Genomic DNA, 25,601 nt, shown 5'->3' with positions numbered 1-25,601 from the left:
GAAACTGAGACAAATGTTTTCACAGCACCACAGCCAGCTAGGAGGCCGTGTTGGGGTGGAAACTTTGCCACAGGCAGAAAACTCCTCCTCTGCCTTTTTGGGGTTGCTCTCTGTAGGTTCTTACTCAACATCTATCCATGTAATAGAGAAGCACCTCCAAAATTAGGAAGTACATATATGCCAGTGGAGTTACTCTTAATTTACACCAGTGTAACAAGAGGAGAATGAAGCGCTAGGATTCCTTGGGCCCCATTCACTGGTGATATAAATGGTGCTGTACATTACAGCTCAGCAAATGGATGCCCTAATCTGTGCTGGGGCCAAATTACCCCAGGAGGGAGAAGATGCATGCTGCACCTTACTGTGCTCTGTACAGGCGCAGGGCTGAATCTGTGCCAGGACTGCAGAAAATTCCTACTCGTCCATGAGACTTCCTGCCGTCTAACCCCCCCTGCTGGGCATCCCCTGTCTCTGCATGCTACTGGAATGGCACAGGGGCGATGTCCTGTGATGAGACCTACAGAAACCCAGGAGCATGCAAGAGGGAAGATGATGGAGACAGCAACCAATGTAAAAGGGAGGGAATGGCGAACTAGGAGCACAGTTCACGGCATCAACCGCATAAAGGGCGTAAGACAGACTCCTGCCATGGATCTAACCTCAAATAACCATGGTTTGGGTTTGTGAACTCAGATCCTAAAGCAAGTGTTAACCACAGTGTAGGTGGGGAAAGAGGTGTGGTAATTGTGTCTAACAGGAGCACGTGCTGATATCAGGATTTTAATAACATCTATATCTGTCTGTATCATAGCCATGTGTCTGTAAAAACAGAGGATTTCCTAGGAAGCAAAAAAATAACTTGGTACTAGGGCTGGTGGGAAAAAATGGTTTCTCACTGGAAAAGGGGGATTCATTGATCTTTTCTGTGGGAAAAGAACAAGTTTGGTGACATTTTCTGTTGGGGACAATTGAAATGAAACATTTCATTTGGGGAATCTTGAGATTTCATTTTGATCATGTCAAAATGGAACACGTTGAGATTTCAAAATCAAACATTTCAGAACTTTTCGTTGTGCGAGTCGTCTCTGTATTGCAATTTTTATCCCAATTGGGGATGAAAATAAAATGTCAAAATATTGAGTTTCCTACAGGATAAAAATTCTTTTTTTCAATCTGCTCTGCTTGGAACCCTTATTAAGGAGGCAGCTAACAACAGGAATCTTTCCTTTTTCCAAGATCTTTTGTGCCAATTAAGTTAAACACAGAGGGTCAGATCTTTAGCTAGTATAAATGGAGCTACACTGATTTACATGAGCTGAGGATCTGGCCCAGACAGACCACATGGAAACCCATGGATGAAATAAAGGCCAACTTTGATAGTGAAACTCAGGCATCTGTCAATGGATCAGGGAATCAGGGTGCTAGACACCAGACACGCAGAATTAAAAAAAGACAATCCCTGCCTAAAAGTATTTACAGTCTAAACATATGAGGAGAGGCAACAAGTGGAGAAAAACAGGGTAATGATGTAGCAAATCATGCAAAGCCCTAATTATAGACAAATGTCTTCAGAGGATTGCATGATGTCACCACCACAGAAACCCTCAAGTCAAACTTAAACCCAGTGATAATAAAAGGATGGGGAATAGAGGAGGAAACTGAATTGTTCTTCCTGTACTTCAAACAAACCTCTGAACACCAGTGACTCATTAATTCAAAGCTAAGGTGAGGAAAATTGCTCTATCGTCCCACCTACAGGGTAAAAACCTGCAAACTTTATAATAATACTGAGCACAAATACAATGCTCTCCCTCTTCAGCGCTATGCAACATGGTTTTGGGTGACACGTACGAAAGGGTCAGTATCCCCATGCTAGAGATGGGGAAACTGAGGCAGTGAGGTTAAGTGATTGTCCAAAGTGACATGATTGTGTCAGTCCTGATGCATCTTACTAAGTAAATGCCCAGGGTATGAAACCGATGCATGTTCCTCTTATGAGGAAATAATTATCCAATTCTGGGGATGGTGATTATTTATGCCAGCATGGAGGCAAACTGGGCAGCAAGGGATGAGTGTGAGCAACATGGAAGGTGACTGCACATGGGAAAACGTTGTGTGTTTGTACAGCACCTAGCACAGTGGGGCCCCAGTCCACAGCTAGGGATACTACCAGAAAATAAATAATGATTCTGGATGGTGATAAGGGCTGTAGAATCAAGAGGATTCAGTAGCAATGCTGGGGGAAGAATGAAGAAGTTGGGAACGTGCTTGGGGATTGGAAAAGTCCATGTGGGGGCACTTGCTGTGGAATAAAAGGGGCCTATAAGAGTGTCCACGCACAGATTTGTACGAAAATAGCACAAGGTGTGACTTACAACCCATTTAGTTATTTTGGTGCTAGTCTGTGTGAGGACATGCCCCTTTTTTTACGATAAGTGCAAGCAATCCAGTTGACTTCAGCGTGGAGGACTTCATGTGCTAAAAGTTAGGGATGTGCATAAATGGACTTGGGCCTTAGAAGGGAATTAAGCGCCTGCAAGACAGCTCCCTGAGGACATCTTTCACTGGGGATGGGATGGTAGAATCTCCACCTGTCTTATTTGTTATAAAAATAACCAGACACTTTCTCCTAGTGTAGCTTCTGTTGGCTATTGTTTATTCACCTTTTCCATTTCTCTGTTACATGGTTTTGTATAGTGCCTGCTAATAGTTAAAAAAATAAAATAAAAGCCTTATTACATAATCGAAGAAAAAAGTCCAACGTTTTAATCAAAGGTTGATCGATACAAGTTTATTTAAGCCTTTAGCATTGAATATATTAAAGCAATGTCTTAAAGTATCCATTATTCTTAACTTTATCTGAACCAGGCTATTCTGAAAACCTATTAGGATTCCCTATAGATATTCATCACAAAATTAATGCACAGTATAACACTGTTGGATAATAAACTTTACCCTTGTGTTTGCATAGAGGAAAGAATGTTTACTGTAAATGGCAACAAAAAGAATTTAAAACTTGTGCAAAAGCAGTGCAATCACCCCAGGCATTTGACAGGTTTGAACACCGGCATTCTGCACTCAGAAGAGGCTCCTTTTGTCCTGGAATCAGAAAGCGTCAGACAAGCACATCAGAGAAACAATTCAGGCTCCCCCGCATCAGTTTCCTTAGAGGATGCACATACATGGTTAAACTCATTCCTGAGACATGTAAAGCCTTCACTGGCTTGGGATAAAGGGTGAAGGAAGGAGTCAATTTTATTATTAAGTTAGATCTGCAGTCCGGTAACCGTGAACAAGACTGGGACTTTGAGCTCAAAGGCAGCATATATTTGTTTTTGGCCTTAGGGTTAGTGGTCGCAGCTCTGCTCTGAAGAACAAAACATCTGTAACAGAGAGGGTTCTGCAAAGCACAGGCAATTGGGAACTGCTGTTCTACAATATCAGTACTTGACTAGATCGGAACAACAGAGCACAGTGACAGCTTTGTTCTGAAGTACTGGTATCGCATTCGATCTGAACAACTTGTTACAGGGACTGAGCTCTTTAACAGTGCCCATATTTGGCTGAAGATAAAGGACACAGCTGACAAGGATGGATTATTTCAATAGTACTGGTTGGTATCTGACCCAGCTTGATGATGGGTCACATCACATGGAACAGATGGGTTAGCACAGGGGCCCCCAACCTTTCTGTGGGAATAGCACATTCCTATTCCCAGAAGACCGCGGCGGGCGCCAGACACCCTGCCGCTGAAATGCCGCCGAGAAGCGGCAGCGGAAAGAAGCGTTGCCGCCAAAATGCCACCAAGAAACGGCAACGCTTCTCGGCGGCATTTCGGCGGGCGGCTCTCCGGCGGCCACGCTCAGCAGCGGCATTTTGGTGGCGCGGTGTCCTGCAGGCACACACAACTGCCCCAGGGGGCGCCATTGCGCCCGCGGGCACCGCGTTGGAGACCCCTGGGTTAGCACTACAGTACTGGTGCTGAGTCCAGCCTTGCTAGGGTGATTTTACTAGGATCTATATCCCTACAGTATTGGTTATGATCAAGTCTGTGCTATCACACCTGAAAGAGGAGCTATACACCTGCTATACAGCACAAAGCAGAATGAAGAATTATTCCAGGCTGTGGCAGTACATATGATCATCATACACCTGCTTATCCCCAAAGGTTTCATCACAGAACGGGCAATCCAGAATGTGGCTTCGCACATGGTCCTCGTACTGACGTGGCCCAACGTCATCAGAAAAGACCTCATGACACAGGGGGCATTTCTTCACAGAGGGCTGAAAAGCAAATACAAAACAATGACATATATAACAACATATATATATATATATATATAATGCATCCGATGAAGTGAGCTGTAGCTCACGAAAGCTTATGCTCAAATAAATTGGTTAGTCTCAAGGTGCCACAAGTCCTCCTTTTCTTTTTGCGAATACAGACTAACACGGCTGTTACTCTGAAACATATGTAACGGAGGAGGGGAGGTTAGAAATAATCAGTTACAGGGCAGGCTGCTTTAGTTTCTAATGCTCCACAGGGTTTTAAATGTTTCCATGCCTCAGTGACTGGCTCTGTAAGCCTAAAAGCTTCTCAGAACTGCTTTTGCTTTCTATCCTACCCAGTATGTGTCCATTTCTCCAATATGAAATACAGCATCTGGCAGCTGAATTCTGCTCATTCGGGCTTCCACGCTGATGTTGCCCACAGCTGCAATTGAGTTCTAGCAGAGTTCCCTTGTTCCTGCTTAGCACAATCATTAATTCCCCCAGCTTATTCTGAAATATACAGGGCTCCATTCCTCTGGTCTTGGAAGGTAGAACCCACTACCTTGACCAGAACTAAAAGCTTATAGAGGAAACTGGCTATGGAGCTCAATTAGACTTCTGCCTTCATAACACTAAGCAAAATCCACCAACCACTTTACTCACCACGTTCACAGCACTTGATTCTAGGGAGTCTGCAAAAGAACAGAAAATGCAAGTCTTAATCATAGCCAAAAGTAAACCGTTTGATATGGTGTAGACCTGTTATTCTTGATTCTTCTTGAAGCACCAGATCTAGCTCTGAATCTGGAAGGAACCTCCACATTTAAGACTCCAGAACGCTGAACTGAGGACATGGGACTGGCTGCATTGGAGCTGGGCAAACTGGTTCTCTTTCTTGGCAGAAAGAGACCACAGTGCTAATCACTTAAGTCAACTCGCAGACCTGACAGAGTTTTGGAGCTGCCAGGGCATCTTCTGAACACATGGGAGGCAGCACAGACATGCTGCTGAGAGCTTTTTTTTCCTACAAACCTCCATATCAAGAGGGATGACAACCTGCTAAGACCCCCACCACCACATGAGGAGGGGGAGGTCCGTCCTGCCAACAAAGAGTGAATAGACAGATTCCATCTTCTCAGGAGCTATGGGGAGGAAGTAGATTTTCACCTTCTATCTCTCACTGGCCAAGAAGAGGTAGGAGGACTGAAGAAAGGATCTTCAGGGGGTGGGAGCTCCCAACTCTATTCATTCTTAATTCATCTCTGATTCTAGCCCAGTTCCTTGATTAGGGTTCTCCTGCTCGGGAGCAGTCAGGATGCGATTAGATAGGACCCATCCCGTTTGGTCCCTGGGAGCCTCTGCATAGCATGCCAAGTAACTCACTATAGTACGGGTTCCCAAACAAAAGGTCTGCGCTTTCTGGAGGCCGAGTTGGAACTTGTGCCAGTGGGACAGCAACCCGGGCAGAATAATCCGAGCTCTCAGAGAGGCGCATCAGCAGCTCGTTGTTCTCTTGCCTTAATCTCTGCAAAGGGACAGAAGAGCAGAATGAAGTTCCAGGAGCTCAGGGGGCCATTTCAGAGAGAAGCCATTTATTATTAGCCATGACCGTTTGCACTGATATAGTTCCTCTCACCTGAGAATCTCAAAGCACTTCATAAATCCTTTTCAATAGGTCAGGCTTATCCCCATTTTAGAGATGGGGGAAACAGGCAAAGAGAGGTGAAAACACCTATTTGATGGCCCATGTAACACAGGAGGTCAGACCTGATGATCATCGAATCATAGACATTTTGGGCTGGAAGGGACCTTGAGAAGTCAAGTCCAGCCCCCTGAGCTGTGGCAGGACCAAGTAAACCTAGACCATCCCTGATTGGTGTCTGTCCAACCTGTTCTTAAAAACCTGCAATGACGGGGATTCCTTGCTTGGAAGCCTATTTCAGAGCCTAACTAGCCTTATAATTAGCAAGTTTTTCCCCAATATCTAACCTAAATCTCCCCTGCTACAGATTAAACCCTTAACTTGTTGTCCTACTGCCAGCGGACGTGGAGAAAAATTGATCACCGTCCACTTTATAACCGTCCTTAACCTATTTGAAGACTTATCAGGTCTCCCCTTAGACTTCTTTTCTCAAGACTAAACATGACCAGGTGGTTTTTTTTTTTTTTTTTTTTTTAACCCTTTCCCTCATAGGTCAGGTTTTCTCAACTTTTATCATTTTTGTTGCTCTCCTCTGGACTCTCTCCAATTTGTCCACATCTCTCTTAAAGTGTGGTGCCCAGAACTGGACACGATGATCAAAGCAACCCCTTCTGCCCTTAAAATCTATGACCGGCCTAAGGTCATTCAGTTTGTGGCAGAGCTCTGAACAGAACCCCGGAGCTATTCTTTAGCTAATAACTCTGTGAAAGGACTTTGTGTGGTTTGTTTGCAAATACGGGGTAGGACCACTGAATTCCATGGGAGCAGTTAGGCCAGTGCTGAGAGCATCTGAAAAAACCCCACCATGTCATCTGATTGCATTTTAGTAAAGCTTTCTTCCACAATTTCCTTGTCAGGCAGCTCTTTTTAACTATTTTCTCATGATTCTCTATTTCATAATAATGGTTCATAAGTCTCAGCAAAACCTCTTACAGCTTTTTGTTCAACCACCTTGCCTAACTCTGAACTGTGTTCAGTACCACTGCTAATGAAAAAAGAAAAGGAGAACTTGTGGCACCTTAGAGACTAACAAATTTATCTGAGCATAAGCTTTCGTGAGCTACAGCTCACTTCATCGGATGCATTCAGTGGAAAATACAGTGGGGAGATTTATGCATCCGATGAAGTGAGCTGTAGCTCACAAAAGCTTATGCTCAAATAAATTTGTTAGTTTCTAAGGTGCCACAAGTACTCCTGTTCTTTTTGCGAATACAGACTAACACGGCTGCTACTCTGAAAACTGCTAATGAAGACCTCTCTGTGCTGTGAGGTTGGTAGTGCGGGTGTGAGTTTCTCACCAGATTTTTCTCATCAATTTCATCCTTTTTCCGCTGAAGAATCTGAAACAAATGGTTCTTCTCCTCGAGTTCCTTTGCTAGATCACGGTTTTGATGCTGTGAAGCAAAAGCATTAGGTTTGTCAGTGATGGGGAATCACCAAAAGAAAAGCTGTGAGAGCATCGGGGGTTGCTCAGATATCATTTGTTTCTTATGCCTGCATTTGTGTGTGTGTGTTTCACCAATAAATCAACCTTGACCTTCAACATGAGTCTGACCATGTCATATCCAACCAACCTAAGTCACCATTGCTTCCAAAATAAACCACTCATGGTCTGTATTTCCCTCATTACATACATGGCGATACTGTGAGTAGGGATATAAAAGTTTACCCGATAAGCATCGGTCTTATCGGTTTTGGTTATCAATTAAACTCTGCAGCTGGTCTGCGCCCAGGACTCCGCTGCCGCCACGGGGCTGGCAGCTGGGAGGGATGCCCTGGCGCGGTGGAGCCGGCCGTGGGGATCCCAGATGCGGGGTGGCAGTGGAGCTCCGTGGGGGTGCGGCAGCACACACACCCCCTGCACCCCTAATTCGCTGGTTGAAGGTTTAACCATGTAACCGATAAAATTTTACTTGGTTACACAGTTAGGGATGTAAATAGCGGTTAAAAAAACTAACTGTGAGTAATGTTTTCTACCATCTCTGGTTGTCTAGAAGCTTCCATCATCTTGGCAAACAGTGACCTGGCCTTGGCTATTCATGCCTTTGTTACCACTCAGGCTGGATTACCGCAATGCAGCATACCTGGGCATGAAGCCTTCAGCACTTAGGAAACTTCAGCTGGTAGAGAACACCACAGCACATCTCCTCAGTAACACTGGCTACTGTGAACTAAGATTGCCAACCTTCCAGGATTGTCCTGGAGTCTCCAGGAATTAAAGATTATGTCATGTGATGAAACCTCCAGGAATACGGCCAACCAAAACTGGCAACCCTACTGGGAACACATCAAACCTGCCCTCAGCTCCCTACACTGGCTTCCCACAGAATAGCAAATCAAGTCTGAGGTCTTGGTTCTCATCTTCAGGGTGCTCAATGACCTGAGCCATGGGTATCTAAAAGATTGCCTCAAGCTCCGAGCTCAACAACTTTGCTCCTCAGGCACAATGGAACTTTCTACAACCAAAGTAACAGTTTGTGTGTGCAAGAACAAGAGCTTTCTCAGGGCTAGTTGGAGCTTGTGGGGCAAACTCCCACAGGACTAAAGACAAACCTCTCCCCCTTCCTCTCTAAGTGCAAGGCCTGTTTCTTTGATGTGACCTCTCTAACCTGCCAGCTATATTCCCTTCATGATAAAGAAGTGTTCCATTCTGCTGTATTCCCATTGACTTTACATTCCTTTCAGTAATCCCTGAATCCCAGCAACACCTTGTCCTCTATACAACCACAGATTTCATCCCCTCACTTTTCCCTCTACTCTTTGGAGACCATCCCCCACATCCACCCAAAGAAAGACATAACACCTGCTTATGTTGCAGATGAAGAGCCATGCTGGCCTCTGTCACCTTCAGATCCTCCAGACTCTGTTCCAGCTTCTCTTCCTGCTCCTTCTGCACAGGACCACAAATTTCAGCACCATATGCAACAGTGAGTGGGAGCCGCATATAAATAACAAAAGGAACACCAAAGAGAAGGGAGGTCGGAGGAGGCATGGGACACGCACACAGCCAATCAACTCATCCCCCACAGAAAATGGATGCTTCCCACTGTTTCTGGCTTTCTTCTGTAATTTAGACCCTCTCTGCTCCAAGTGCATCTGTTTGTAGTCACTTCTATTAAATGGCTTTGCTAAACTAGGATACTATAGATGAGTAAAGGGACAACAGAGAAGAGTTATAAGGGTGTTGTTGCCCCTCCATCAAGCAGTAGCAGATGTACAGGGCTTTGTAAACCAGCTTCCCACTGGAGCAGAAATCAGCGATGCAGAGTTTGGGTATATTCCTAGTATACCTTGTTTTATTTACATGTATACACCAGTCCTGGGACACGGGCGGTCACAGACAGAACACAGACAATCCTCTCTTTTAGAAATCTCAGCGAAACACAAATCCCTGGCTCCCAGGGAGCAAATCTGACCAAAGAATTGACACTAGTTAGAGATTAAGGCAGGGAGCAAACTCTCTTGCTGCTTGCAGCAGCTCTTCCAAAGGAACTGAATCACAACCACCAACCATACAAGTGTTTTCCCCCCAAGACTAAAAACTGGTTTGCACACTAAAAAAGAGCACCTGGAAGAGAAGACTGTGTGTAACAGCACCGCCTGCTATAACAGGGGCAACCCCTTCCCCTCCATCACCTAATTCCCCTGGAGCTTCCATAAAATCACCTCCATCTGCTCACCGCTATGGGCTGCTCTCTATCCCTCCACCCCAGCTCCCTCGAGCCTCAACGTTATTGGGGAAGGCGCTACCTGTTCAGTCACAGTAATGCGTAACTGACGATTCTCCTCCTTCAGATGCTCCAGCTGCTCAGTCTTGTCATGGTCCGTCCGAACCAGGCTTTCCATTTCCTTCTCTTGATTCAACACCTGTGACTGAGGTGAAACAAGAGTGGATGAAAGTGATGGCCCAACAGTTCATACAGGACAGAAGGAAGCACAGGCAATTTATAATGCAGCAGGAATGTCCAGAATGAAAGTAGCTTGGCAAAGTCTTACCGAGCCATAGATCCTAATTCCAAACCCCACCCTATTCACATGGCTTTTGGGTGTGATTTACATAACTGCACACTAGTGGTAAATACCCTGAAATGTTGACCTGATTCAGTTGTAGAACAAATGTCTGGAAACCAATTCCAGTGAAACATTTTTGGAACCCAATGAAACTTTTGGAAAAGCACCAATCTGGAGACAAGAAAGATGATCCTTTGGCTGGGAGACAAGAGAGCTCAGTTCTATTTCTGGCTCTGCCACTGATTTTGTGCATGTCCTTAGTCAAGTCACTCAATCTCTGTTTCCCCATTTGTAAAATAGAGCTAGAAATGTGAGAGCAGGTAAAAAAAAATTTTGATGCAACAATTTTCCATCAAATGCCATTTTAGTGAAATTGGGATGTTTCAGAGGAGTCATATTGGATTTGATAAAATTTTTGTTGGAAAGGTTCGTCGGGACCAAGATGGCATTTCTGGTCGGGAGGATGGGAAAGCTATGTAGCCTGGTGGGTAGAGGCTCCATAATCCAGTAGTTCAGACACTGGCCTGGGTCTCCCATGTCTCCAGCCTCCAGGATACAGAGAGTCAGTCTCTCCTTTTCCTTCTGATGGACAATAGCACATTGTTTGAAACCTCTCTGTGTTTCATGAAATGGAGTTGTTAGTTTCCAGCTAGCCTTACCACTTACATACCTCATAGGGCTCTTGTGAGAATAAACCCTTCCACATTCATAAATCCCTTTGAGATCCTCAGATAGGAGGAGCTAGAGGAGTACAAAATCTTTATGATGAACCTAACATGGGTGCAGAGGGGAGGTGTTTTGGGGATGAGATGAAAAATCTGCAATGATTCGCTTCCCAAATACAGCATTTGTTAGGAGCTTCCTGGAGCTTAGGTTGTCATGTTGTAGGTTCACATTTTCCTAAGGAAACCATGGAATCACTAGGAACAACTCAGACACCATCCTAATTTGCTACAGGCAGCTCTATTCCCAGCCAGACGTGCCAAGTACTACACAGATTGCAGAAGCAGAAACAGACCGCGCCTTGCTTACCTGCAGCTGGTCCATGTGATCCAGGGTAGTTTTCAATCTGTTTTCCAGCTGTTCCTTCTCAGATGACACTTCTTGGTTGTGCTCTTTGAATCTGCTCAGAGCAAACCAAACTGTAACATTTTCAGCTGCATGTGGCCCCCCCAAATTCCCCCTCAGCACCAGCCCTTGGTAAACCACACCCGCAGCCTTCATTTCTCAACCTAATCAAAAGCTTATCTTGTCCTCAGGCAGGTTCAAATGGAGTAACCCTAGATACCAAAGCCCTGCTGTCTTGCTCAAACCTTTACATGAAGTTACCAGAGATCCCACAGCCCTGTGGGTTGCTTTCCCCTCAACTGACACAGACAGCTGAGAGCCTATCATACGTGGACACATTCCAAGAGTCAGTTTTGCACAGTCACCCTCACACATCTGGTTGACTGAGGGCCTGTGAATGCCATACCTAGATCAAAACCCCCAGGGGTTCCTTATACTCTCATTCACAGGGTGCATTCTGTGCATACAGTCACTGGCTTTCATCAGCACGAAACAGAAGAGGAAACCCAACCCACTGCGCCTGGGAGCTTCCAGGAACTCCCATTTGCAGACGTATGGTGTGAACACTCACTGCTGCAACTCTCTCTCTCTGCAGCCATTCTGCTCCGTCAGCCGCTTGTTCTCCTCTTTCAAGAAATTTCCTTCCAGCTCCAATTTCTCACAGCTGCTCCTCAGAGACTCCAGTCCTTTCTGCAGCTCCTGAGTGCAGGAAGGTAAACGGGAGTCAAACCACAGAAACAGCCATCATTTTTGCTCCCCACTGTATCCGCACGTCCTTTTGAATGCAACAACCCCAGACAACCCTCCTGAAGGGAACAAGATTTTCTCTCTCATGTATTCAGCTCCAGTTTTGCTTAAATTGGGGCCCTGGACAAAAGAGGAGGAGGAGGGAGCAATAATAGGCAGGTCAGATCCAGAGCTGGTCTTTGGGGTTTTGGGACACGCCTATGAAATCATTTTTGAGCACTCCCCTTTCCCAAACGTGACCAACTCCAGCCCATCATGACCACTCTGCTCTGCACTGGGTCAGCCTCAGGATTTGGGAGAGCGTTGGAGAGATCGTTTTTTGGAGATACACGCACAACGGACTCTTTGCACACAAAATGTGCGTCAGATCTCTCTCTCTAAATCTTTGGACCTCACCAGGCTCTGGCTGCAGAAATGAAGCCCAGCTGCTCGGTCCTTTCCACCCACGCGATTGGTTTGTATTTTCAAGGCTTTTTGCCAGGAAAGGGCCTTGAAACTCTTTTTGTTTTGCTTTTTAAATGGATGTGGAGATTCTCTGTTGCATTGAGGGTTCCCCCCGAATTGGGAAGGCCCAGGGTTACCAACTTTGCAGGGCCCAGCAGCCCAGTTCTACTCAGAACATGTCTAATTGCAGAAAGAAGCTCGGCATAGAGCTCCCATCAGTTCCATTCCCACACGCAAGGTGCTGGGGCTGCCGCAAGACTGTTCCACAGAGATCAAAGGGGATGGGGCGAGGGAAAGAAGTGAGGGGGAGATTCTCTCTTCTCTTTGCCCTTTGGGACTAACCCTGAGAAGCATTTACCAACCCCCTCATTGGTTACAATGGGAGATACAGTTGCTCACATTTCTCTCAGGCGAAGACCTTAAGTCTATCTTATTCTCCCCTCTCCACTTTCTCTGGTCTCCCCTTTTTCCCTCCTCCATGTCATCCCAGTTTCCAGCTCATCTGGACTTTTACCTTATTTTCCTTTCCAAGTGTTAGGTTCTGTTCCCTAACTGAAGCCAAATTCATCTGGGCAGAGCTCATCTCTCCGGCCTGTAGCTCCTGAGCTCTCCGTAGCTCCAAGTTCCCAGTCTGCAAGAAACAGACTTCTCCCTCTAACTCCTTCATTTTCTCCTGGAAGCACATAATGGGTATGTATAAGCCTGAGTTGTCAGCCACAGGGCCTCTGAATTCCTGTATTATCCCTTGTCTGTACCTGTGCCAGCCGGAGCTCCTCCTGCAGACCCAGGTTCTGCTTCTGGAGACAAAGGCAGCTTTCCTTCAGTTCCTTGTTTTCTTTAAGTAAATCCTTGTTTTGTTGCTCAATCTCCTCCACTTCTCCCTTGTAAACAACACAGACTTGTTCAATAAGAATGCAGTGTGTAGTGATGAGCAAAGGAACATAAGCCCTGCAGAAAACCACAGTATATTCTTCCCTACCCCTTCACTGACACCAGGGAGACTGGACTTCCCTTTCAGTTTCTCCTGGTGCTGCCAGAGCTTGTCCAACCAGAGCTCAAAATCAAGCTCCAAAATACTGCACACACCAGGCCTGAACCTCCAAGGCGCTCAATGCCCTCAATTCCCCCAGAGGTCAGTGGGAGCAGAGGGTCTTCTGCCTCTTGTAGGATTAGGCCCATGAACTGACGGCTCTGCACAACCATTAACTTCAGGCGGCCAGCTGAGTCCTCGATACAAACAAGCACCTGCTGGTTACCCAAATGCACCCTTGATCATTTCCTGGCACAGTATTACCTGCTGCCACAGCTGCGCTTCCACCCCCACCCTGATAACACAGGAATGGTCCAATTTCTACTTTTGGGGTTGCAGGGAGCAACACTTACTGAGGCTTTTGGAGACTGAGGCTCTGGGAGACCTCTAAACCCCCACCTCCCCCAGCCTAAGGGAAGGAGCCACTGGACCCAGGCGTCAAGAGATTATGGGAGACAATAAATGAAAAAACAGACAGGAGTGAGGGTCACATGGTCAAAAGCAGGGATCCAGAGGGGGACACCGAGCAGAGAACCCCAGACAGCGCCCACTGACCCTCAAAGACGTCCAGGGAGCCAGTGGACACGGCCCAGAGGAACTCTGCCCAGAGACTTAAAGGAGGATCAGAAATAGGCCCTCCAGTCACAGAATACCTCCCTGTCCAGCTTCCTCCTCCTGGTACAGTGGACGGCCACCTTGGCCAGTGCCAGGAGGAGATCAACCAGAAGGTCTTGCGACTTTATGGGGCCACAGATGAGGTGTGCATAGGTCAAGAGATGCAGAAAAGTGCAGCCAGAACTTAAGGAGAAGGTCCTGGAGGAGCCGGAAAGGGGACTGCAACCTGGTGCGTTTGATGTAGGTGAGCGCCAGGGTCTCCCTCTCACTGCAGAAGGGGCAGGTGTCAGGGAAGGTAGTGAACTGCACCAGAGACACACCCAGGCTCAAGGCTCCCTAAAGGACTGTAGGGAGCAGCAGCTGAAAGAGCCACAGATAGCTACAGGCCACATACAACACACCACCATGTAGCCCAGCTAAAAAAACAAACAAACAAACAAAAAAAAACACTTTCCACTTACACAGCACCTTCATCAAGGGACTCAGTGGGCTTTACAAAGTCTATTAGTCCTCAATTTACAAAGGGGTAAACTGAGGCATAAAGCGATAAAGGAATTTGTCCAAATAGCACAGTCTGTGGTTGACCTGGGGACATAACCCAGCAGTCCTGATTTCCAGTCCTCTATTCTAGCTATACTACATTGCCTCTTTTAAGAAGAGTCTCCTTAAGTCCAGTGGAAAACTGAATCTGACAACAGTACTTCCACAGCATCTAGGAACCCCAATTATGGGCCACGATTCTACTGTGCAAGGTGCTGTATAAACACAGAACAAAGCAACGGCCCCTGCCACAAAGAGCTGACAATCTAAGTTGGCTGTCTGACCCTCCACCCAACACTGAACTTTTTAATTGACTCCAAGGCCAATTTCTGCAAAGAGCCCTAAACAGGATAATTTTGCTCAGCCTGACAGCGGGAGGGGAGGGAAAAAACTTGTTCTTCTGTTTCAGTTCCAGATCTCAGTCTGTAAAACAACAACAGACCTCAAACTGTTACCCTGACAAGGAGATTCTGCTACTGGAGACAAATAAAATGCCAGTTTCTACCTCCTGCTTGCCAAGCAGGAAAGACTTGTCCTAAGCTGTCCACACTAAGTTCTACCAAGCTAGGGAGGAAGTGAGGTCTGGTCTTCTGAGCAAGAGACTGGGAACCAGGACTTTTGGGTTCCATTTCTAGCTCTGTCAGTGAGTTGCTCTGAGTCTTCTGGCAAGTTCCTTTACTGCTTTGTGCCTCAGTTTACCCATCTAGAAAATGGGAATGATATTTGCTTACCTCAGAGAGAGGCTGCAAGGGCTAATGAATGAACATTTGCAAAGTGTGTGAGATTCTTGAGTAAAAGGTGCTATAGAGTGTACATTATTGGTACAATATTTCATAGATTTCATTTCATAGATTTCACAAGGCCCAGGAGGGATCTATAAATCATCTCCTGATCTCCCATATATCACCAGCCATTAAATTCATCTCTGTGCTGAGCCCAATAACTTGGATTAGACCACAGTTGTTAAATGTATAGCCCGCAGGCCATTTCATCCAGCCCTCAGACTTTGACCCCAGAGTCCGCGCTCCGGGAATGTGATGTGCAGACCACACCAGTGTGTTGTGCTGAGACTCCCCCATGTAGACCCTGCTAGCATGCATTGATGAGAAATGGACTACATCAATGTGCGCTACAGAAGATTTAGTGCACACCAGCCAGGATCGCATGGGGAAAGTTAACACGCAGCACACTGGTGCACTCGACAAATGTGAGTCCCAGTTCAGTGCTGTAGTCACTGGACCAGGTTGTGTTAGGGAAAAGAGAGTCTGAACGAAAGATAAGGTCATGAGAAAGCAGGAAGAGAGAGGGAACATACCTGTGTAGTAACCACCAGGATATCATCCTCGGTCTCTGCCCGGAACTGGAAAGGTACGCTGGCGCCACGGACCACCCCCTCCTCGTCAACGTAACAGAACTGGTAATATTCATCATCTTTTGGCAGGTAGTAGGCTTAAAAACAAACAAAAAACCCCACCATAGGGTGTTTTTAATTACTCGGGCCTCTTGTCAACTGTACAGCACAGAAAGCCCAGATCTAACAGACCTAAGACGACAGAATACAAAGCAATATACACATTATAGGGCCAGCTCCTTGTGCGATCATCTATAGAAGTGCAAAGTGAGCGTAAAACACTGACACTTTGCACTGATGTAAATGATTCCTCAAGGAGCAGGTCAGTGACTCCCTATCACCAAAAGAACACGGATCGTCAGACACAACTGAACACAGTACCTGCAAGGGGGATTATCACCAGGGGCTTTTGCTGCACTGATAACAGCGGAAGAGGAGGCCGCAGGACGGCATGTGCCGTATGGATGTGTCTCCGTATTAGCAGGAGGGGACACTCTCTCCAGGCTGAACTGCACTGACAGTACATCCTTGAGGTGACCTTATAGCCACGGCTCCTTGAATGAAGTTTACCCAAGTACGGGACAATATTCCTATTCAACAGTTGTACAGCTTCAGGTGGTAACACTTATTACCGGCATTTAGAGCAATTTGGTACATGACCGTGCATGTGCGCACTGTGAACTGCCCATCCCTTCCCAACTGACCTCGAAACTGAATTTGCTGCTGCACGACAGAATCACCGCTGAGGTCAACCGGGAAAGGAGCCCACATGAAAGTGTAATATTCCCGGGTTGTTTTCCATCCCACCTGCAACAGCAAGATAATTATACGGTATCATACAGCTTAATGACATTTATCCTGTGACCATTCACAGAGGGCAATATTGTAACTTGGGCTGTAGGCCCGCACTAAGCCGTAAGAACCCCCTTTACACTACTATACCAGTTACCCAGATCTTGGGTCCATGCACATAGGAGTAATCCGGGCTTTTTGACAGCTTACCCTTCCTTGGAGCAAGAGGGAGGGGAGAGGTGGGGAATGAGAGGCGCTCTGGAGAAGGAAGAGCGTTGAGGGCAGATGTGGGCACAATGCACTACACCACGCCTATTCCTCACTGGCCCTAGGAAATAGGGCACAGGTCAGATTGGCCCCGAAACAGCTCTAATTTCAGGCTGGCCCCTCAGCAGTCCCAGAATACAGGAAGTGCAAAGGTGGCTCAATGCTACGTTAACCTCCCCTACTCCTTTCCTGCTCCCAAGTGCAAAAACGGTGCAACAAAGAGTCAGGTCCCACGTCTCTTGTTGCAGTACAGACACTACAAGTTAGCCACTGAAAAAGAGCTGCTACTCTGTTCTTTCCAAGTCTCAAACTCTCCCTTAGGGATCAAGCGTGAAATAACTGGAAATGTCCACACCAAGCCATTCCTTTCGTGAGCGGCCACCTTACAATACATGGTGGCTAATGGTTCGGTGCACACACTTACCCGGAAAATGCCCACCCAGTCCTTTCTGCGAGGAGCGATGTGCTGCGTGAGGGTATAATAGCAGGTTATGTCTCCTCCGGGGACGTAAAACTTCTCCACGTTATTAAAGATAACCTGGGAGAAGTGGCAGTTGTCCAAGAAGACAGCAGAAGTGGGAGGTTCACCTAAGGTCTCATCCATGACGGCGTTCTGTGAGAGGACAAGAACAAAAGCGAAGAGTAAGACAAAACCTTGCAGCCTGTGGTGCTGGGACACAAGAGACTCCTGGGACCTCATCCAGAGCATTCTTAGCACCCGAGGCTGGTCAGCATGAGAAATGCAAGACACGCACTCATGCCAGTAAGAAGCAAAGCCTTCCTATTTTTTCATTAGCAATTCACCATAATGCTTTAGCATCCAAATCCAACACATTTTGTGTCATCCTCATCTTTGTGGCTCAACCTCATTGTTAGACTTGGCAGAAATCAACTTTTATTTATTTACTTGTAAGTTTAACAGATAATATCGATGTTTATTTTTAAGCCTTTTTTATTATCATCTCTCTAAATGTTCAGTCGCAGGAAGTTATGGGCAGGTCAGACAATAACTGTTTAAACAACAGGAGACATCGAGATTCAAAAAGTTAAAGTTTTATAACCATTAAAACACAAATGGTCAGCATCACATATCGAAATATACAAAACCAATATCCTTAAATCAAACTGCAAGAAGTTCTCAAGAAACATTTTTCCTGCTTTGCCTATTTGTAACTTTCAAATATCCTTGATGGGAATATTTGGGGGGGGGGGGGGGGGTGTAGTGAAACTGACGGTTACCGACACTAACCAATAGAAATCTAATGGTTCCAAGCCTACTCATTGTGCACACCTCCCATGCAACATGATCCTTGCTCCCTAGGTGGCAGTAGTTCCTCTTAAGGGTCTAAACCAGGGGTGGGCAAACTTTTTGGCCCGAGGGCCACATCAGGGTTACAAAACTGTATGGAGGGCCGGGTAGGAAAGGCTGTGCCTCCCCAAACAGCCTGGCCCCTGCCCCCTATCTGCCCCCTCCCAATTCCCACCCCTCTCATAACCCCCAACCCATCCAACCCCCCCCTGCTCCTTTTCCCCTTACCGCCCCCTTCCTGGGACTCCCCGACCGGCCCCCCTGGGACTCCCACCCCCTATCCAATCCCCCCCCGCTCCCTGACTGCCCCACCCCCTATCCACACCCCCGCCCCTGACAGGCCCCCCGGGACTCCCACGCTTATCCAACTCCCCCTGTTTCCTGACTGCCCCTGGGACCCCCCTGCCACTTATCCAACCCCCCGGCCCTGGCCCCCTTACCATGCCACTCAGAGCAGCATGTCTGGCAGCCGCACCACCCGGCCAGAGCCAGACACGCTGCCCTGCAGGAGCACGCAGCCCCGCCGCCCAGAACGCTGCCTGCCCAGCAGCGTTGTTGCAGGGGAGAGGGAACAGCAGGGGAGGGGCCGGGAGCTCGCCTCCTCAGCCGGGAGCTCAGGGGCCAGGCAGGACGGTCCCGCGGGCTGGATATGGCCCACGGGCCGGATATGGCCCACCTCTGGTCTAAACCCTAAGGATGTAGCATTTGCTACTAGCAACCACTGTAGTAAAATTGCCACATGGTTCTCCATATTAAAACACATCTGTTGCATAGCAGCAGCATCAATAAATAGTATAAGAACTTTCACCTGTTTCTTTATTTAGGAACCTTTTAATTGTGCTGTTACAAGTTCAAAAAATAAATTACACGCGGTTACCTGCACGAGACAGTTCAAAACTATTGACCCCGCAACTGTTAATAAAACTGTATCCAAACTACCAAGAACAGAGGCAACATCCAAGACAAGAAACACTCAGAAAACTAAATATATGCCTTACCATCATGCCCTAGAGGCAGCCAGACTCAGGGTCTGGCAGATTGCCAAAGGGAGGGATTCCTTGCCAAGAAAATCCTGCTGCAAGTCCAGGACAGCCCAATTCCAGGAATAGAAAGTAGGCACCTCCCAGCTGATCTTAACTGCAGCTATAGCATATAGGGTAAGAGATGACCTCAGATAAAATCCCCAGAAGGTCTGGGACTGTGTTATCACAGTCTATGTCATCACCAGCACCAGGAGTTCCATGTGGAAGTGACCTTAGATCAGAGCATTGGTCTTCTGTGATCACTTAGAAGGTGGCCAGCTGCATTCTGTGCCAGCCAATACTTCCCGGTGGCCTCCTGGGGCAGCTCTAGATGGAACATATGGCAGATGTATAGCCTGAAGGTGGCAAGGGTGTAGATGGCTGTTCCCAGGGCCGCATTCAGAAAAGAAAAGCTGTAATATCTCGGCCAGCCATAGAGAGAACGGGGGGCACTATTGGTCCTTATTTTTACTCAGGTATTGTCAAAGCCAGGACATGGGCAGCCTGTGGGCACAGTGAGCTGCTCACTACCGGGGCCAAAGGTCAGAGATCAATCCAAGTCCGGGCAAAACTGCAACGTCAAAGTCCATTACAAAACTGAGAGTGTGAGGTGAGAATCAGAGTCAGGCCAGGCCAGGGTCTTTCACTAGAGTCAAGAATGGTCTTAAGCCAGAGACAGTAAACCAGGGTCGGAGCCAGGATCACAGCAAGCAGTTAGGGCAAAAGCGCACCAGAGTCTGCATTGCTCAGACAACTCCCGGACATGGCTTCCTAGCTTATATGGAAAAAGAAAAGGACTTGTGGCACCTTAGAGACGAACAAATTTATTTGAGCATAAACTTTTGTGAGCTATAGCTTATGCTCAAATGAATTTGTTCGTCTCTAAGGTCCCACAGGTCCTCCTTTTCTTTTTGCGGATACAGACTAACAGGGCTGCTACTCTGAAACCTAGCTTATATGGGGAGTTTCAGCCAATCAGGAAATCATGGAGGGCTGTCACTCATGCCCCTTAGGGTGGGACTTCCTGCAGGGCTTAGCCTCTCAGTTCCTCTTGGTGATAACCCTAACCAGGCTCCTGGTGGCAGTGAGAAAGTAGTACCTACCTTGAACTCTGCAGCCTTGGTTCTAGGCCCATGGGTTCTCACAGGTCTCCTAGTACAGGGATGAATTCACTAGTACTCCAGCTGAGAATTTATTCAGGAAAAGGTGGTGCAGATATCACCTCTGCCCAATCGCATCCACAGCATACAACAAAATGCTGTGGGTAGGTAAGAATTACACGGCTGCTACTCTGAAAATGTATCTCCATTGTTTCCCAGCCTTCCTGATCAAGGTACACAGGCGGACAGCTACAGACTCCATGTTTAAATGACATTAATCACCCCAGCCCCCAAATAAGCACTACATTTCACAATGTTTTTTTTAGAGTGTGATCTTCTTGTATCTAGCATCTTTCATGTTCAATATGCCTCAAGGCACATTACAAAGCAATGACTCAGATGTTAAGAGAGCAAGGACTACGCGGACAAACATAGCAACTGTTCTGTTCACAGCACTAGCTCAAAACCACTTGAACCTTGGAATGTGTATTCTTGGGACAGGGAGGAGTTAGCCAGCCTGAGGGCAGGGATCCTGGCTCTTTCCGGGCTATGCCATGGGACCTTTAACAGCCACTGTGCTATGCCAGAATTGGGTCTGAGACCAAGATGGTGCAAAGGTTACATGTGACCAGTGTCTGGCTGCAGCCAAATAATGAATTCATCAGCAAAAATGCTAAATTCAGCAGCTGCCCAATAGCAGAATCCATAGGGCCCTGAGTGAGATGGCTGGGCCACTCTCAAACCCAATTATTTTAGACTTTTTGCAGACTCAGACAGGCATTGCTTTACATTTGATTCATGTTTTAGACGTTGTTATAGCCATTACAGATCAAACTTAATTTAAAAAAAAATGAAAGCTGAGGTTCTGGAGTACAATCTGAAGCTATGGGTGAATTCCATGGCAAATTCCACAACCACAAAACACACAGGGCTCTGCGTTCGTCTTATAATTAGCAATACTTTGCCCTTCTCTTGTATCTTCCAACAAAGTGCCATGCAAACTTCACAACCCTTCTACGAGAGGAGTATTATTATCCCCATTTTACAGATGGGGAAAACTGAGGCACAGAGAGTTTAAGTGACTTGCCCAAGATCAAACAGCAAGTCAGTGACAGAATTTGGAGGAGTGCTGTATCCCAGTTTCTCCCTGTTCTAACTTCTAAGCCTGCCAGCTGTCTGCATGCGTTGTCCCAGTGCTTCACTGATGCAACGCTGTTTGTCGGCTCATTTCAATCACTAGAACAATAATGAATTAAGGACAACAAAGAGGGAGAGGAGGAAAAGAGACATAGGGGAAGGAGGAAATTATAAGGGCATGAAAGAAAGGAAAAAAGGATGAGGTGACAATGTAATGATGTCCAAATCCTGCCACTCATTCCTTGAGCTGTTCATAAGCCATCAGCAGAGAAAGAAAAGGGAAGAAAAAATGAGCAATCTGCTACTGCTCCTTGCGAAAGGGCCAGTGACAGCCACACCTTACGGCATGCTAATGAGTAACTCGCCGCTGCACAGACTGTGCAATGAACTAATGAGATATTAGTACACCATGCACCCAGCGGGGGAGAAATAAATACCCAATTACAGATTTCCCTTTTTTACAGTCCATCTCTGAGGGACTGTTGTTGTTTTTTCTTTAAGAAGAGACCATTTTCAATTCTATCATATAAGCACCAGAAATCCTAAGGTAGGCTTGTGTATGAACACCGTTTCCTAGAACTATATGAAACCCTGAATTCTCCTTACTAAGCAAGAGAGGTCATTTAATTGCCATGATTAGAAAGCTGAGACCTGCACTCGCACCTCACAGGTGTTAATCAACTAAAGTTATCTGAGAAGAGTTTGAGTCTCTCCAAAATATTCATACAGCCCTCAGGTACCAGCTAGATAATAAATAACTGGATTCAAGAAAAAGAGGGGGGCAGGTTGGTCTTGTGGCTAAAACGAGACCCTCAGGAGATTGGGATTCAGTTCCTGATTCTGCCATTGACTTCTTGTGTGACTTTGGGCAAGTCACTTAATCCCTCTATGGCTCAGTTCCCTGCTGCAAGAAGAAATCAAAACAAACGTATAAAGGGGGATTACAAGTATCTAGACAGCGGCAGAAAGACTGTTTCCACAAGGACCAGAACTGAACCCTTCAAGAAACCCCTATACCTAGCATGGGTGATTGCTGAACAAGTTAAACCAATTGGTCCATGGTGTCACCAATGAATAAATATGCCAGGGCCTCAATCAGGGAGTCCAGATCCAGGAGAAAAGAAAACAGCAAGAATCATCCAGTCCACAAATTCAGCGCCCAATGCAACCCTCCCATCCCCTCTGATGATCAAATGCTTTGTAAAGCCCTTTGAGATCACTGAATGAAAGAAGCTGCGCAAGTAAAATCATGATGGCCTTCATGTGAGCAGGAACTCCAACTCTATTCTCTCGCTCCAACAACATCATTCAGACACATCAGCCCCTTTCTCCCTCCCCTCTTCTCTGACAGATGATCCGCCACTTATTTTCAAGGATTACTGTAGTCCTAAAGGAGCCTAGTTAGATGAATCACGGGATGGAGAGAAGCAGTAAGCTCAAGCACAAAAAACCCTTTGCCAGCAAAGCTATCAGCAACTCTTGTCACTCTGGAGCAGGGGTAGTCTATAGGCGGACCATGGGCCAAAGCCGGACTGCCAGATGCTTCTGAATGGACCCCAAAATCTTTTTATTTCTTTATCATTTTTTTAAATAATTTTCTCTGGAGTCTGGACCTTGACCAAGAAATTTATACCTTGACAAAAAATAATTGACTACCCCTGCAAATCTGGAGTATAAACCTTACCACTACAAAGGAGGGACAGTTTCTATGTTTTACTTCCTTGACTGCTGTTCTTACGAGGTCATCCCCTTTTCTTCCACTTGAATCCCTACTCTAGCTTACCGTTTCCTTCAGCATCATGCTCAACCCCCTCACTCTCACCATAAAAGCTATTCATAGTTCTATCCCTCGTATATTTCACCCCCACACCTTTCACGATTCCCCTGCTCACGCAGCCAAATACATGCCAATGCAAGGACAGAGGGGGGCAGAATGTGTCTCCTCTATTCAGAGGCACCCCCTGTAGCTATTGCCCTTATGGGTACTGCAGCAACAGAGAGAGAATGGTTAGGTTTGGCCCAGCTCAGCCCCAATGTGCCCTCTGTGTATTGAGGGGGAGACACTGTACAGAAATGAGTAACTGGGCCCAGTGAACTCTCTCTCCACTGTGCCAACACAACATGCATTGACACACCTCTAGTCTCCTTTTCCCATAAGCAGCTCCATGTCTTCTCCACATCAACCCATATGAGTGGAACATCCTCCCTGATCCTGGGTGCCACGCAACTTCCCAAGACCCACTTCTTTCTGCTAGGTTTCCAATGCTGACCTCCCTCTTCATCACTCATAGAAACTGCCATATCAGAGCAGACCGTCGGGTCCATCTAGCTTCACACAAACGATCACAAACACTGCTTAGGGCAGTTATGAAATCAACTGCCATTTGGGAAGTTTCTCCCTACTAAAGTAAAGGAATTATATCCCTTACACTTTTTTCCCTACCCAATGTTAGAGTGGACATTCTCATTATTCATATAAATGGATAATCATCTTGTGAAGCCTGCTGAGCTCTTGACCTCAGTTGGATATTGTGGCAGTGAGTTCCACAGGCTGATTATGTGGGCGTTAGAAAACCTTATTTCCTTTTATCAGTGTTAAAGCTTATTTCCTTAATAGTTCAGAATCATGAATAAAGGTAACAGACTGCTTCCATGTTACCTTATCTATACAGCCCTTTATTTCACATATCCCTTTCACACGCTCTTGTTCCCCAATACTATAAACATAGCTCCCTTCCACCCAAACTCCTTGTTTCCAGTCACGTGGGGCACACGCAGAGTTACCGCCTTACCAACTCAGGCATCACGACCCCACGTGGACCCGGCGACTACTGACACATCGTCCCTTTGCCGCCGTGCACTAGCACGTTGCGTCACGTGGCACAAGTTGCAACATTTCAAATGGGGCCCCTTGAGAGATTATCGGGGCAGTGGGGGAAACAGCCCCAGAAAATCTCGGGGGGGGGGGGGGGCAGGCCATTCAAAAAGGTTGGCACTATTGGCCCCTGGAGGATGCTGTGGCCAAAGTCCAGGGCCCAAAGGATCCTTGGGGTGGGAGAGACATCTGACCCATAGAAAGCATAAAGACGGCCTCCTTCCACTTTTGGTGTGGGGGGAGGGGGGAAAGGCGTGGGGGATTGTGCCGCCCATCTGACCTTGCTGGGCACATACAGAGCGGCCTTGGGAGATGGGAGTAAGTAGGGGCAAGGGGGTGCAGGGGGAAGAAGGCGGACGGGATTTGGGGGGCAAGCCCCACCATGGTGCCCCAAGGTGACACTTTGTGGAGATTCTATGGGGGGGGGGGGGTCATCCCCAGTGCCAGGCCTTGTGGGGCATGCCCCCCCCCACCTGATGGTGGAGGGGAGAAATTGCCCGCCCCCTCCAGACCTTGGGGGATGCCCCCAAGTGGGGCCCCCCAGCCCCACTTGCTCTGCGCGCAGGGAAACGAAAGTGAAAGCAGGGCAGCTGCTACGCAGACAGGACAACCAGCTCCCCGGTGCCCCCCCCCCAGTATCCCCGGGGGGGGGGCGGGGCTCACACCCCCCACCCTGGGGAGGGGAAGAACCGCCGACTCGCTCACCGCTGGACAACGACTCTCTCTCGACGCCACTCGGACCCTGCTGCGACGGAGGAAGAGGAGGTGGAGCCGCCGGGAAAGGGCGGAACCGACTGCTTCCGCCCCTCAGCCCCGCCCGGAATTTTTTCAGCCGGGCACCGCCCCTCGAAGAGGATGCTGGGACTTGTAGTTCCGCTGCTGCTGGGGCGAGGGCTCTGCCAGAGGGGACCCCCGCCCCTGGGTTTAGGGGACGTAATGTGGGAGGGGGAGAGGGGGGTATTGTCTATGCGTCTTATTCGCTGCGGGAGAGAGGGGTCTTTTAAAAGGGTAGCAGGCCCTATAAGGAGCGATGCTGGGGATTAGGGGCAGGCCATTCAAAAAGGTTGGAGCTATTGGCCCAAGGAGGATGCTGTGGCCAAAGTCCAGGGCCCAAAGGATCCTTGGGGTGGGGAGGGAGAGACGTCTGACCCATCTAAAGCAAGGAGAGGGAAGTGCTGGGCGGGGGTGCTTACTTTTCAAATAAAAGTTTCTAGCCTGCATGGTTATGGAGAAAGCTTGAAAATGTGAATCTTAGAGATTCAAAAACCAGGTTGCCAACTAAAAGACCCCAAAATATAGTCATTCCAAAAAAGTCTTCA

General features: G+C 47.3%; 1 protein-coding gene across 3 annotated transcripts; it reads right to left on the bottom strand.

Annotated features, from left to right (window-relative positions):
* Positions 1–2,635: 2,635 nt before the first annotated feature.
* Positions 2,636–25,123, bottom strand: CALCOCO2 (calcium binding and coiled-coil domain 2). Of its 3 annotated transcripts, none has more exons than XM_037886832.2 (14): positions 24,988–25,115; positions 17,264–17,452; positions 16,485–16,587; positions 15,745–15,878; positions 13,000–13,125; positions 12,759–12,917; positions 11,625–11,752; positions 11,018–11,108; positions 9,725–9,847; positions 8,778–8,864; positions 7,273–7,368; positions 5,656–5,797; positions 4,936–4,964; positions 2,636–4,284 (listed from the first exon to the last, which is right to left on the bottom strand). In XM_037886832.2, the coding sequence occupies exons 2-14, from the start codon at positions 17,441–17,443 to the stop codon at positions 4,114–4,116; spliced, it is 1,569 nt and encodes a 522-aa protein (XP_037742760.1). In that variant the 5' UTR covers positions 17,444–17,452; positions 24,988–25,115; the 3' UTR covers positions 2,636–4,113. The 3 variants fall into 3 exon arrangements, with proteins under 3 accessions (XP_037742760.1, XP_037742761.1, XP_037742762.1); XM_037886833.2 differs by having other exon boundaries at positions 8,820–8,864; positions 24,988–25,071; XM_037886834.2 differs by lacking the exon at positions 8,778–8,864 and having other exon boundaries at positions 24,988–25,123.
* Positions 25,124–25,601: the final 478 nt, after the last annotated feature.

The sequence above is a fragment of the Chelonia mydas genome, chromosome 27 (assembly GCF_015237465.2).
Source record: "Chelonia mydas isolate rCheMyd1 chromosome 27, rCheMyd1.pri.v2, whole genome shotgun sequence".
Lineage (NCBI taxonomy): Eukaryota > Metazoa > Chordata > Testudines > Cheloniidae > Chelonia > Chelonia mydas.
The sequence above is the reverse complement of the archived record's forward strand: the minus strand, read 5'-3'. Positions and strand labels throughout refer to the sequence as shown.